This window comes from Acipenser ruthenus, chromosome 9 (assembly GCF_902713425.1).
Source record: "Acipenser ruthenus chromosome 9, fAciRut3.2 maternal haplotype, whole genome shotgun sequence".
NCBI classification, from domain to species: domain Eukaryota; kingdom Metazoa; phylum Chordata; class Actinopteri; order Acipenseriformes; family Acipenseridae; genus Acipenser; species Acipenser ruthenus.
In genome coordinates, this window is record NC_081197.1 from 22,426,157 (window position 1) to 22,439,969 (window position 13,813).

Sequence of the window (13,813 nt, forward strand, 5' to 3'; positions counted from 1 at the left end):
AAGGTAAAAACTGAGGGATTTAACTATAAAAATACTTTTGGTAACATTTGAACACACAAATCTGTAATCACTGATTAGCTTCTGAATACACTGATTCTACAATCAAGTGCCTCTCTTTATCTTGGCAGCATAAATAATATGTAGTATCTGTCAATAAAGCAGACATGCTTTGCTGCTAGTGTGATTGTATACCACTGTATTTCGCAAAAATTAAATGTTTTATTATTGAATAACACACAGAAACCCAAACTTGTGTTTATTATTATTGTTATTATATTTATTTGAACACATCTTTGTCAGTTGCCTACATTTAGGAATGCCACTCAGGATCAGTAAAAGCTCTGTTTTGCAAACTTTGTTAAAATGGTGCATTCTGCTTTGAATATCGGAGTTTCGTTTCTTGTAGTAATAAACACAGGGAAATGAACTTACCACAGAACAGTACTTTCTACAACAGCACAGTACATGTCATATGTCGAGTGGACACAATCTTAAAATAATCAGAACATTGCATGGTATAAAATTAAAAGTTTAAAGCAAGATTATCTGAGCAGCACAGAGAACACCTTCCTGCACAGTTTGCCTTTACCGTCGGTATGCACGCAGAGGATTAGCACTTGACATTCTTAGAATAAGCAGCAGTATTACACTGCTTTGCTAATAGCTGTTGATTTCACCCAGCTGTACAATAGGCAGATTCACAGGTCAAAATTCTGCTTAAGCACATATTAAGCAGCCTTTCCAATGATTCAAGGTTTCAGTGCAGAGATTTATTTTCAGAATATCATACAGAGTACATGGATGATCTCCTATACTCATTTAAACACACAGAGAGACTGATAATCTGTGAAAAGCACACTGGCATTATAACTGGTTATTTTTAATAATAATGAAATGCAGTACAATGCTCTTTTAAAGCACTGACTGCCATCACGGTAACAAGCAGCACAAAATAAAAAAATAAAACTTAAACAAACATTCATACTAATTTAAACAAATATAAATAAGCTGGCATAACCTCATGAATATTAAGCAGCGGTAGAGAAACAGAACATCCAAGTAAGTAGTATGGTTACAAACAACCAAATATTGCACAAGTTTTTTTTTATTATCACTTTTTTCTTTTTTTTAATAACAACATCTAGTTTTCAGTAGGTAAATAAACAAAATCCCTCATTTCTAATTTTCTGTAAAATCCTTTTGGAATGGACAATTAGCTTTCTTCACCACCTGTGGGTCTACGTTATTAGGTTGTGGAGGAGACACAAGTGGTCTATGTGCTGGGAGGGTAGTAGTGTATCTTGTGTTCCAGTCATTGCTATGGCTGAAACCTGTATCAGGGAACAGCTTCTGTGCGTCTATAGGACTTGCATTCAAGCTCCCATGACACTCAGATGCCAAAGTTGTACCTGCTCTACTCAAACTGATGCCACAGTCATCATCAAATGTTACCCAGGGCTTTGCTTGTGTTGTCTTGAATGTGACATCCTCTGGAAAAGGATCTATGGAAAATACAGCTTTGTTTTGGTTAAACCCAGACATTGTTGACGTGGTCGTGGTAATAAAGGGGTTGCAGCCCTGGGCAGCAGGAAACTCTTGACTAGCAGACCTGAAAGGGTTAAAAGATGTTTTACCTGTGAAACGGTTTATGCTTGAGGGCTGGTTATCTGACACAACAGCAAAAGGATTCGGAGAGATTTGCAGGCTTCCCTGGGATTTACTACAAGGAAGGACAGCTGGTAAAAGTGGGGCAGAACATGCAGCTTCCTTGCCACTAACAAAGCCTTGTGTTACTGAAGTGAACTGTTTGGAATTCAGAGTGCGTACGTTTGGTAACATTGGCGGTTGAGTAATTGCTGGCTGCAGGAAAGCACTTCTTGCAGAGGAGTGGGTTTTTGACCAGGGACCAGAAAGCAGGTCAATTTTTGATTGTGCTTCGTTTTTGATGCCATTTACTCCATTGGTCATTGCCTGTAAAATGAATTTGGAAGTGTGAAATGAAGAGCAAAAAATGTCCATTGTATTGATTATTTTGCATTTAAAAAAAATAAAATCACATAATAAAATGTCGCTTACAACATTATTATTAGTGAATCATTAAATGAGACCATTACAAAAATATAAATGTAGTCAAGGTTCTAAAGGACATACTGTTTAAGAATACTCAGTACTTGCATTTTAAATATAGGTTACATATGTTTACAGATTCAATTAATAATGTACAGTATGATTATAAAACAGTGTGTTAAGACTGAGAGGTGATTTAGAATTCAATATGGACCAACATCTATATGAAAACAGGACACAAATGATTCTATTTTACCTTGTTTCTAGTACTGGTCAAAGTTTGTGTTAGTTAATATTTAAGGCAAAGACATGCTTCTAATAAAGAGCTGAACTGTAAAGGCCAAGGTTACCTTATAGATACAAAATGACCAGAAGAGGAGTAAAAAGGGTACTTCAATCTAATGCAATACCAACACACCTCCTATTACTGCACATATTTAAACAAAGCCTAATAAACTAAACAGCCTAAAGGCCATCACAAGTTACAATTCCCCTGCATGTATTATCCTTTTATGTATGTATCGTTTGATGGCAAGCCCATGGTACATTTTTAATTCAGTATATTACAATGTTTCTACCAATACACATTAAAATAATATGTATGTGTGTGGTCTACAGGTTTGAATCAATTAGAGGTTTATGGAATAATAATGTCCTTTTAGAAATTGTGATGTGTGACATGTATGTGCAAGACTGACACACCCATACTTTGATTTTTTCAAGAACTAATAATGTCCCAATCAAGCTTGATCACAACTGGATAAGAGATTCTTAAGATGCATATAGAAATGTAAAGTGCGACATGCATATGGCCCCATGAACTATATCCCCATCTTTAGGGTTTCAATCACTGTCTTTCCATTGTACTGTCAGCTCGATTAAAATATCAGCTTTCGTCACTGTTTTTGTAGAACCGTTTTTGTGTGTGTTTTTTTCAAGTTAAGTTGACAACACTTAACAACTTGGTACTGATTCATTAGATTATACTTCAATATTTAGCTGTGTTTTTCTCCACATTTGCAATAACTTTGATTACCAAGGCTTTCAAATTATTTTTCTTCTCTCTTATTTGTACTAGTAAAATTAACACTGGCACTCCTTTGCTTCTTTGTTTTAATTTAATGCAGATTTATGTGGTTAGCACAGCCAGCAACAGATACAAAACTGCTTTTGCTTCCTGTGTTGTAAAATAGACTCACTCCATTGGCTTAACAGCAACCAGGTATTCTTAAAGCCCTGCTCTGGCCTCTTTATCAATGTAAATGTAACATACTCCTTGTGGGAGATGATGGACCAATATGATGCTTCTTGTGCAGCAACATCCAGGCTGTGCATCATTATAGCTGATTGATTTTAATTAATTAAATAAATGAAGTATAGGTATTTTTTTAATATATATAAATTTAGTCATTGCCAATTATTTTTTATTATTTTCTCCCAATTTGGAATGGCCACTTATTTTATTATGCTCAGCTCATCGCTACCACCCCTGCGCTGACTCGGGAGGGCGAAAACGAACACACGCTGTCCTCCGAAGCGTGTGCCGTCAGCCGACCGCTTTTTTTCACACTGTGGACTCACCATGCAGCCACTCAAGAGCTACAGCGTTGGAGGACAACGCAGCTCTCGGGCAGCTTACAGGCAAGCCCACAGGCGCCCAGCCAGACTACAGGGGTCGCTGGTGCGCGGTGGGCCGAGGACACCCTGGCCGACCTAATCCTCCCTCCCCCCAGGCGACGCTCGGTCAATTGAGCACCGCCCCCTGGAGGCTCCCGTCCTCGATCGGCAAAGGAATAGCCTGGACTCGAACTCGCGACGTCCAGACTATAGGGCACATCCCGCACTCCACATGGAGCGCCTTTACTGGATGTGCCACTCGGGAGCCCTGAAGTATAGGTATTTTGACCTCCATGAAAAGTAGAATAAAACAGAACATACCTGTACAGAAAATAAGAACCTTGAGAAGTTTGGAACTATGGTTTACATAGACACGGTATTGCCATGTCTGTAACACTCATTGATACAAAACGTTTTTAAAACAAACTACCATACAGTATATTGATTTTTAAAAATTAGCACATGCATGTTTTACATATTTTGTGGAGTCACTATCATTTAATATTTGAAATGTTTGACAATGTGCAGAAAATTAAGAGCACTCAAATATACCGATATCAATAAACACTATGAGCTAATACTCGAACAAACTCAATTCAAGGGCCGGTGTTTTCCTTTACATTTATGTTTACGTAGAAAAAAGCGATTTGTTCAAAATGTTGGTCAGCTTGACTACGGGTTGATTTTGGTTGATACACCTCTGGGATTGCCACTGCTGGATTTTATTAGAATATTTTACAGCACCAGGTAATCCAGGGGGATTCCGGAGTGCGATAAAATGCAATAAAAAAAATAAAATAATAAAGATCTTGTTCATCCATCACAAAATATTCCTTGTTGAAAAGCGGCACATGTGGGTTTAAAAGATGAAGACAGTCCAGTAGGTATTATTATTAAACAGTGTAATTATATGCTTTTCAAAATACAGATTTCTTCTCTCATAAAACATAGTAGTGTAGCTGGTGTTCTCTGAGATAACGCTCCAAGACTCGTAGTTACATTCTGCGTGTGCTTTTTGATTTCTCTTCTGTAGTTACTCTAATATAAAAGTACGGTATCTCATGGTGACAGAGCAGAAGCTCTGCACATGGGGGCACGGGTGTGCGTGTGTGTGAAAGTTTTGTGGCTGGCGGCCATCTTGGTGAAGAAAGCTGGAACCAGGATGGCTGCTTTTATACAGCCACATGTTAAAATGTTTAATTCTTTAATTTAATAGAAAAGCGTGGAATGTGGTCAGGTGGAAATTGAATGATTGAAGTCAATTACCCCTGGTCACACCCTATAAAAGAAAAGGAAAATGTTTGCTTGGGGAGAGCACATGGAGAGATCAGGGCTGACAGCAGCAGGGTGGTGAGCACATGGAGAGATCAGGTCTGAGAGCAGCAGGGTGGAGAGCACATGGAGAGATCAGGTCTGAGAGCAGCAGGGTGGAGAGCACATGGTGAGATCAGGGCTGAGAGCAGCAGGGTGGACAGCACATGATCAGGGCTGAGAGCAGCAGGGTGGAGAGCACATGGAGAGATCAGGGCTGAGAGCAGCAGGGTGGAGAGCACATGGAGAGATCAGGTCTGAGAGCAGCAGGGTGGTGAGCACATGGAGAGATCAGGTCTGAGAGCAGCAGGGTGGAGAGCACATGGTGAGATCAGGGCTGAGAGCAGCAGGGTGGACAGCACATGATCAGGGCTGAGAGCAGCAGGGTGGAGAGCACATGGAGAGATCAGGGCTGAGAGCAGCAGGGTGGAGAGCACATGGAGAGATCAGGGCTGAGAGCAGCAGGGTAGAGAGCACATGGAGAGATCAGGGTGGAGAGATCAGGGCTGACAGCAGCAGGGTGGTGAGCACATGGAGAGATCAGGTCTGAGAGCAGCAGGGTGGAGAGCACATGGTGAGATCAGGGCTGAGAGCAGCAGGGTGGAGAGCACATGGAGAGATCAGGGCTAAGAGCAGCAGGGTGGAGAGCACATGGAGAGATCAGGGCTAAGAGCAGCAGGGTGGAGAGCACATGGAGAGATCAGGGCTGAGAGCAGCAGGGTAGAGAGCACATGGAGAGATCAGGGTGGAGAGATCGGGGCTGAGAGCAGCAGGGTGGAGAGCACATGGAGAGATCAGGGCTAAGAGCAGCAGGGTGGAGAGCACAGAGAGATCAGGGCTAAGAGCAGCAGGGTGGAGAGCACATGGAGAGATCAGGGCTGAGGGCAGCAGGGTGTGTCATCCCGTGCATAGAACACCTCACCTAATTCCAATAATAACTAAATAACTAAATAAATAAATAAATAAATAAATAAATAAATAAATAAATAAAACAGAGTGATTAGAACCAGTAGAAAATCTACTTTTTGGGGTTTCCTATTACCAGTACAAATTCTACTGCCAGTAAGAAACTCCCAAAAGACTGCTGCCAGTAGTTTAACATCAGAACTGAAGAAAAAAATAGATACTTACATTTAATTGACTAAGTTTAGAGAAAGGGAAATGGGTGGTTATATTTATAATTTATTTTGTGCAGCTACTGGCAGCAGCAGAATCAGCTGCCTTAGTGCTAGTAAAAATCATGGTAGTAACAGTTCATTTGGATGCCAGCTAAAGTTAGTTTTTGTTTTGGTCCTTTTCCATTTTTTTCAGGACCGAGTTAGTTTGTGTTCACAATGCAGTTTGCAAGTGCACTCGGCTCGTTAACATGGTCTGTGAACCAAATGTTTACAATATCCTGCAAGATATCTTGAAAGATGGCAGGTACTGAAGTATTGCTTCAGTTTAATAGCATGATTTAGATAAAAAAAATTTTTTTAATTTAGTCATTGCCAGTTATTTTTTATTATTTTCTCCCAATTTAGAATTGCCAATTATTTTTAGGCTCAGCTCACCGCTACCAACCCTGCGCTGACTCATGAGCGGCGAAGACGAACACACGCTGTCCTCCGAAGCGTGTGCCGTCAGCCAACCGCTTTTTTCACACTGCGGACTCACCATGCAGCCACCCAAGAGCTACAGCGTTGGAGGACAACGCAGCTCTCAGGCAGCTTACAGGCAAGCCCGCAGGCGCCTGCCCAGACTACAGGGGTCGCTGGTGCGCGGTGAGCCGAGGACACCCTGGCCGACATAACCCTCCCTCCCCCCGGGCGATGCTCGGCCAATTGTACGCCGCCCCCTGGGAGCTCCCGTCCACAGTCAGCTGTGGAATAGCCTGGACTTGAACCAGCGACGTCCAGACTATAGAGCGCATCCTGCACTCCACGCAGAGCGCCTTTACCGGATGCACCACTCGGGAGCATTATTTAGATTCTTACATATTGCTGTGGAAGAAAGCACCGGAGGAGCACTTCACTAATTTAATTAATGCATTTGTTGAATGCCTACAGTAGCAGAATAGTGCAGTATCCACATTTCTTGCACTGTCCTTGTAGTTTATGGTTACCAGATTTCCAGAGTGAAAAACTAGGACGTATTTGACTCTGTAGCAACTCTGAAGCAATAATAGTTTAAAATAAAATAAAATGTGTATTTATTGCAGATCATAACAACTCATTTTCCTTTCTATTGTCATCTAGTCAAAATATGTTAAATGTAAAAAGTCAGATTAAAAAAAATAGATCAGCTATTACAATTTAAATGTGATATACACAATCAAAATGATTAAACAAATAATCCATACAACTTATAAATAAATAAAAAATACAATAGCAAAACCGGGACGATTTAACAACTGGACTGTTTCCGACCAGGACAAAAAATGAAGTCTGAAAACGGAGACAAACCCAGCTTTCCCGGTTGTCTGGTAACCTTAATGAAGTTCCCAGGGACATATTTTGTTTTTTGCTGTACTTGTTTCCTCAGAATATGAGCTAAACTACACACAAAATGTTTACTTCCGAGTCATTTTGCCCATATAGTTTGTTTCCTACATGCAAAAGGACTGAGTCCCGCAGTTGTTCACATTTACGTTTAGCAAGCGAACCAGACTCGTTCGTTTGCCAAACAGACCAAGACCACCTCTTTAGGTGGACTCGGTACGGTTCATTTCCCAAGCGGACTTTGTTGTTCACACTTCACACCAAACATACCAAACTGTACAGAGTGCGGACCAAACCCTCTAAACAGTCCCAGTGTGAACAGTCCTAGACTTATTTGTAAATGTTATTTTGAAATGTTTTATTATTGCTATAATTACTATGTTATTAGAACGCTCGGGTTTGACACTCCCCCCAGAGGGGCGTACTCCCCAGGTTGAGAACCACTGCACTAGAAATAACATTTTATTGTAAGATAGAATGAACACATTCACATTTATTTAAAATGTGTAGTTTAATTTAAAACTGATGGAAACAGCGAAATAAAAAGTATGAAAGAGCTAATGTCAATGTATGAAGAAAAATATTTCATACATCAAATTACTTCCACAGTATACTTAATATGAACATCAAATGAAGACTTATAAATGATCAAATACCTGTCAACCTGAGGGTTGCTCCTGCTTGTGAGAGACAGAAATCAGACAAAGGAAAGAGATCAACAGGAAAGTTAAAGAAGAGACTAAAACCTGCAGGATCTCACAAAAAAAAATCTTCACAACAAATACAGTAGAAACATACTAGGGACTTCTAGTAAGTCAAACACATTTGGTAAAGCTCAAAAAAAGAACATTGTGTTGCAACAGGAAGCAGTTTGGTTCCATGCATGTTGGGTTACTGTTTAAAATACACGTGTGCAGCTTGTTAGTACAGTGCAACCCTGTTTATTCAAGCACCTTTTACATGCTACTTCAATAATCTGTGCCAGGGGGTATGCCCTATGAATAACAAATAAACAGGGTCATGTTCTAACAAAGGGCCCAATTCAATTAACTTGAAGCTAGGAAGCTACAGTTTAGAAAATATAAATACCTGTATATGGACTAAACAGAGGAAATGTGCATCAATATGGACCCTTGTCCCTTGAAATCCACTTATACACTATGTTGCACTATAATCCTATCTTCCCTATCAAAAGTTGAGTAGAATTCTATAAACTTTGCTTTATAATTTCTATAGGACAGTTTCCTGTGTACCAGTCCCTCTACGTTAAGTGTTTTCTAGAATACAATGCCAACAGTTTTAATGGTAACGCTTTATATTGCGTGGCATAAATTAATATTAAATAGATATGCAATTGCATATTAAATTAATGTTAAATTAATATTTAATAAATATGCAATAGCTGGTTTCTTGCTAAATGTTAACCAAATGTCGATTGAAAATGTAATTGCATATCACGTCCATTTATAGTACGTTTTATTACCCTTGAAAATATGTAATAATTTCCCATTGTTCACATGTTTAATTGAAAATACAGTTAATCTGACTTAAATGTTAATGGAAAGTAACAAGGAATAATTGAACGTAAATTTAATATCAATTTCATATCTATTAAATATTAATTTAACATTAATTTAATATGCAATTGCATATCTATTTGATATTAATTTATGCGCTTGCATATCTATTTCATATTAATTTATGCCACGCAATATAAAGCGTTACCGTTTGAACATAGTTAATCATTCACTCATAGCACTGGCTATGGTCCTCATCACAATATAGAAACCATGGGCTAAAATACAATTTGATTGTACTTGTAGAACAATCCATAAGAACAAGAATACCAGTATCATTTAGAACAAAACTCAAGAACTGTACTTACATCTGGTACAGAGCCAGGCTGTGGGATGGCATGGGCGGACCTGCTGCGAGGAGGAGCCATTGGGGGGGGCTCTAAGATCTGCGCTGGGGCCCCCTGAGCTGCAGGGTGGGACATCACAGGTACCATGGGCTCTGGGAGGGTTCTTGAAGAAGGTGGCGGTTGCATGGGTTGCAGAGGAGAAGCCATTTGAGGCTTCATTGGTTCAGGTAGCAGAGGAGGTCCTAATTAAAAAAATCTATATTATATTATATATATATATATATATATATATATATATATATATATATATATATATATATATATACAGTGTCTTGCGAAAGTATTCGGCCCCCTTGAACTTTGCGACCTTTTGCCACATTTCAGGCTTCAAACATAAAGATATGAAACTGTAATTTTTTGTGAAGAATCAACAACAAGTGGGACACAATCATGAAGTGGAACGAAATTTATTGGATATTTCAAACTTTTTTAACAAATAAAAAACTGAAAAATTGGGCGTGCAAAATTATTCAGCCCCCTTAAGTTAATACTTTGTAGCGCCACCTTTTGCTGCGATTACAGCTGTAAGTCGCTTGGGGTATGTCTCTATCAGTTTTGCACATCGAGAGACTGAAATTTTTGCCCATTCCTCCTTGCAAAACAGCTCGAGCTCAGTGAGGTTGGATGGAGAGCATTTGTGAACAGCAGTTTTCAGTTCTTTCCACAGATTCTCGATTGGATTCAGGTCTGGACTTTGACTTGGCCATTCTAACACCTGGATATGTTTATTTGTGAACCATTCCATTGTAGATTTTGCTTTATGTTTTGGATCATTGTCTTGTTGGAAGACAAATCTCCGTCCCAGTCTCAGGTCTTTTGCAGACTCCATCAGGTTTTCTTCCAGAATGGTCCTGTATTTGCTCCATCCATCTTCCCATCAATTTTAACCATCTTCCCTGTCCCTGCTGAAGAAAAGCAGGCCCAAACCATGATGCTGCCACCACCATGTTTGACAGTGGGGATGGTTTCTTGGTGGTGATGGTGATTTTGGTTTCATCTGACCAGAGCACCTTCTTCCACATGTTTGGTGTGTCTCCCAGGTGGCTTGTGGCAAACTGTAAACGACACTTTTTATGGATATCTTTAAGAAATGGATTTCTTCTTGCCACTCTTCCATAAAGGCCAGATTTGTGCAGTATACGACTGATTGTTGTCCTATGGACAGAGTCTCCCACCTCAGCTGTAGATCTCTGCAGTTCATCCAGAGTGATCATGGGCCTCTTGGCTGCATCTCTGATCAGTCTTCTCCTTGTATGAGCTGAAAGTTTAGAGGGACGGCCAGGTCTTGGTAGATTTGCAGTGGTCTGATACTCCTTCCATTTCAATATTATCGCTTGCACAGTGCTCCTTGGGATGTTTAAAGCTTGGGAAATCTTTTTGTATCCAAATCCGGCTTTAAACTTCTCCACAACAGTATCTCGGACCTGCCTGGTGTGTTCCTTGTTCTTCATGATGTTCTCTGCGCTTTAAACGGACCTCTGAGACTATCACAGTGCAGGTGCATTTATACGGAGACTTGATTACACACAGGTGGATTCTATTTATCATCATTAGTCATTTAGGTCAACATTGGATCATTCAGAGATCCTCACTGAACTTCTGGAGAGAGTTTGCTGCACTGAAAGTAAAGGGGCTGAATAATTTTGCACGCCCAATTTTTCAGTTTTTTATTTGTTAAAAAAGTTTGAAATAGCCAATAAATTTCGTTCCACTTCATGATTGTGTCCCACTTGTTGATTCTTCACAAAAAATTACAGTTTCATATCTTTATGTTTGAAGAATGAAATGTGGCAAAAGGTCGCAAAGTTCAAGGGGGCCGAATACTTTCGCAAGGCACTGTATATATATATTCATATTCATGATCATTTTCATAGTTTATGAAAATTGATTTATAATTAGGGGTCTGCTTAAATCGCGGTAAATTTACGTATTTTTCACGGGTATGTTGCGGAATAAAATTAAGATTTCGCGGACCTGTTTAAACATTAAATAAACCTAAGTAGACAGTATTTCAGAACACTATGAAGCCTAAAAATAGTGGTACTTGCTTCCTTACTAAAACAGAGTGCTGGCATTTGTTAAAGGCAAGTATGCAGCATCACCTCGCAGTTGACTTGCCCATACATTGAGACTGCACGTCTGCATCCACTGAATTGGTTGTAAGTTAAGGCAAAGCTTTGCCAAGTTATACAGATGTAGAAATCGATTAGAAACAGCCCAAAAACTCGGTTACACAAGGGCATTTGGCATACTTTAATAAAGTAAATGTATGCAGTACACTCGTTGTCATGTTATTTGTCCCATCCAATAATTTATTTTATTAGTACCGAGTCAAAACAAAGAAGACGTGGCTATTCGGGTCTAAAATTCTGTAAGCAACAGGTTGAAGCAAGGTGGCTGTGCTGGATCGTTTTAGTACTGATTTAACTAGCCGACAGGAATACTTTTTGTCTGGGCTGATCCTGTTTGGTTTCTGAAAGCTGTTTATTTTACGTTCTGTTCAGCGGCCCCTGTGGTAGCCTTTTGTTTAATGTGTGATTCTGAAGCTAAATAGCGATCGATCGTATTTTCTCCAAATACACATTAAGATGGAAAACAATTACCTCAGTCTGCATGTACAGTTTCTTTGGAATATTGAAACGATCATCAGCTGAAATATACTTTGCTTTTTTTGTCGTCCACTTCTACTACTTTACCTCCGATGCTGAAAACTAGATTTTAGCAACCTAAATCAAAACAATGCAGCACCAACTTTGTCCCACCCACCTGCACAGTACGGATCACATAAAAGCATTCAAGACGCACTGATAAACTGATTAAAACTTTGTCATTTTAATAGTAAACAAGAATGTTAACTTCTTTGGATAATTTATTTTGTAAATGTTACTTGTGGACGTTTGTTTGCTTGCTTGTTTTTTGCTTAAGTGCAATGCATACGGGACGGTGAAGGGATCACAGAAGGAAGATATGTAGTGTGCATCGCTTGCGTTGTGCAGTAGTTCATTTAAAGGAGGTTTCTTTTTTTTTTCCTCTGCGTACTTGTTTGTATGCATTGGCATTTCACTCCAAAGTTGCCTTTTTTCAGTATTTTGTGAATACTGAAAAGTTATACAACTATTTTGCTAGTTTTAGCTTATTCTTCTCTCTAACTAACTAAAACTGAATCTGTTGAATTACCAACACCTATAGCTTTTACAAAGCAGCTTGCACAGACCGCTTTTGACAATGCGTTGACTAATGTACATACATCATACAAACAGAAACAATGAAATCTCAATGTCATCTACTGTACTATTCACACCTCTCTTTGTAGGTCATAGATAACTGTGACGGAAAGACAATGATTCTTGGTGGTAAATCTCCCTCCCGACCTGTGAGGTCGCTAAGTAACAGGAACAGAGTACCCTGGACTACTTGGCACAATGAAGGATAGCAATGCCCGGATAACTCAGTGGTATCTGGCATGCAGCCCTTCATGTACCACATGGTACATCGTGCAGGGAAAGACCACCAAAATGCAGATTATTTTTCCCAGGAGGGGGGAGTAATTGGAAAGGTAGATTCAGCCGAGTGTTCCTTCAGCTCCACTCTGAGCGGTGGGATATGTGACAGAAAGACAATGATTCTTGGTGGTAAATTTCCCTCTTGACCTGCGAGGGCACTAAGTAACTGGAACAGAGTACTCTGGACTACTTGGCCTGACACTTTGTTCCTAGGGTTAAAAGGAAGTCGGTCATTAGAAAAGGGGCGGAGCTTCGGTACACTAACTCATCGACCCGGAAGGGAAATTGTGTGGCAGCCGTGGATTGGAGCGGATTGGAGCGGCTGCAATCGTTTACCAAGGGGTCATGAGTGACGGTATAAACAGGGGTCAAAGCGACCTTATCTGTTCCTTTGTTGTGGTTATGCAAATGAACCGAAAGGACCGGTATTTCTGTGTTTAAAAAGAACGTGAGTGTTTTGTTTGTTTTTGTCAGTCTGTCTATATCGTCTTGTTTGTCTTGTGCAGTATTAGACTAGACGGCTAAACACGATCCGGAGCTGTCGCCCACGGCCAGCACAAAACCCGGACAACAACGCACTGCCTGTGCATTAAAATAACCTTGTAAATTCACAACCAGCACTACAGCACTCACTGGGAGAGGTGACCGTGTTTGTGTTTGGGTATTTGCTTTGGGATTATTGTTCTTGTGGGATAATTATTTACTGTAAACGGGACTACAACCCATCATCATTTACTGTGCGATACACATCGTTGTGTATTGCCAGCCATCATTGTTTGTCTCTGTTTGGTCATCAGACCCCTGGATTAAAATAAACAGAAACCTTTTCACCCGTACTTTGTTTGTCTGTCGTTTCTTGTTGGATTACTGCACTGCACCTGTACATACCACTTACCATTTTGCCACAATAA

The 13,813-nt window shown here is 39.9% G+C and overlaps 1 protein-coding gene across 9 annotated transcripts in view; it reads right to left on the bottom strand.

Moving 5' to 3' along the window:
- LOC117405863 (synaptojanin-1-like) overlaps positions 1–13,813 on the bottom strand; it is a 92,972-nt gene that overhangs the window by 222 nt on the left and 78,937 nt on the right. For 7 of the 9 annotated variants that reach the window (XM_059029712.1, XM_059029713.1, XM_059029717.1 and 4 more), the window contains 2 exons: positions 9,361–9,581; positions 1–1,971 (listed from right to left, as the gene is read on the bottom strand). The exon at positions 1–1,971 is cut by the window's left edge and continues 222 nt beyond it. In XM_059029712.1, the coding sequence (XP_058885695.1) occupies positions 1,180–1,971; positions 9,361–9,581 (1,013 nt within the window). In that variant the 3' untranslated portion in view covers positions 1–1,179. Of the gene's footprint in view, positions 1,972–8,131; positions 8,156–9,360; positions 9,582–13,813 lie in introns of all 9 variants that reach the window. The other 2 variants (XM_034009307.3, XM_034009306.3) reach the window with 2 other exon arrangements.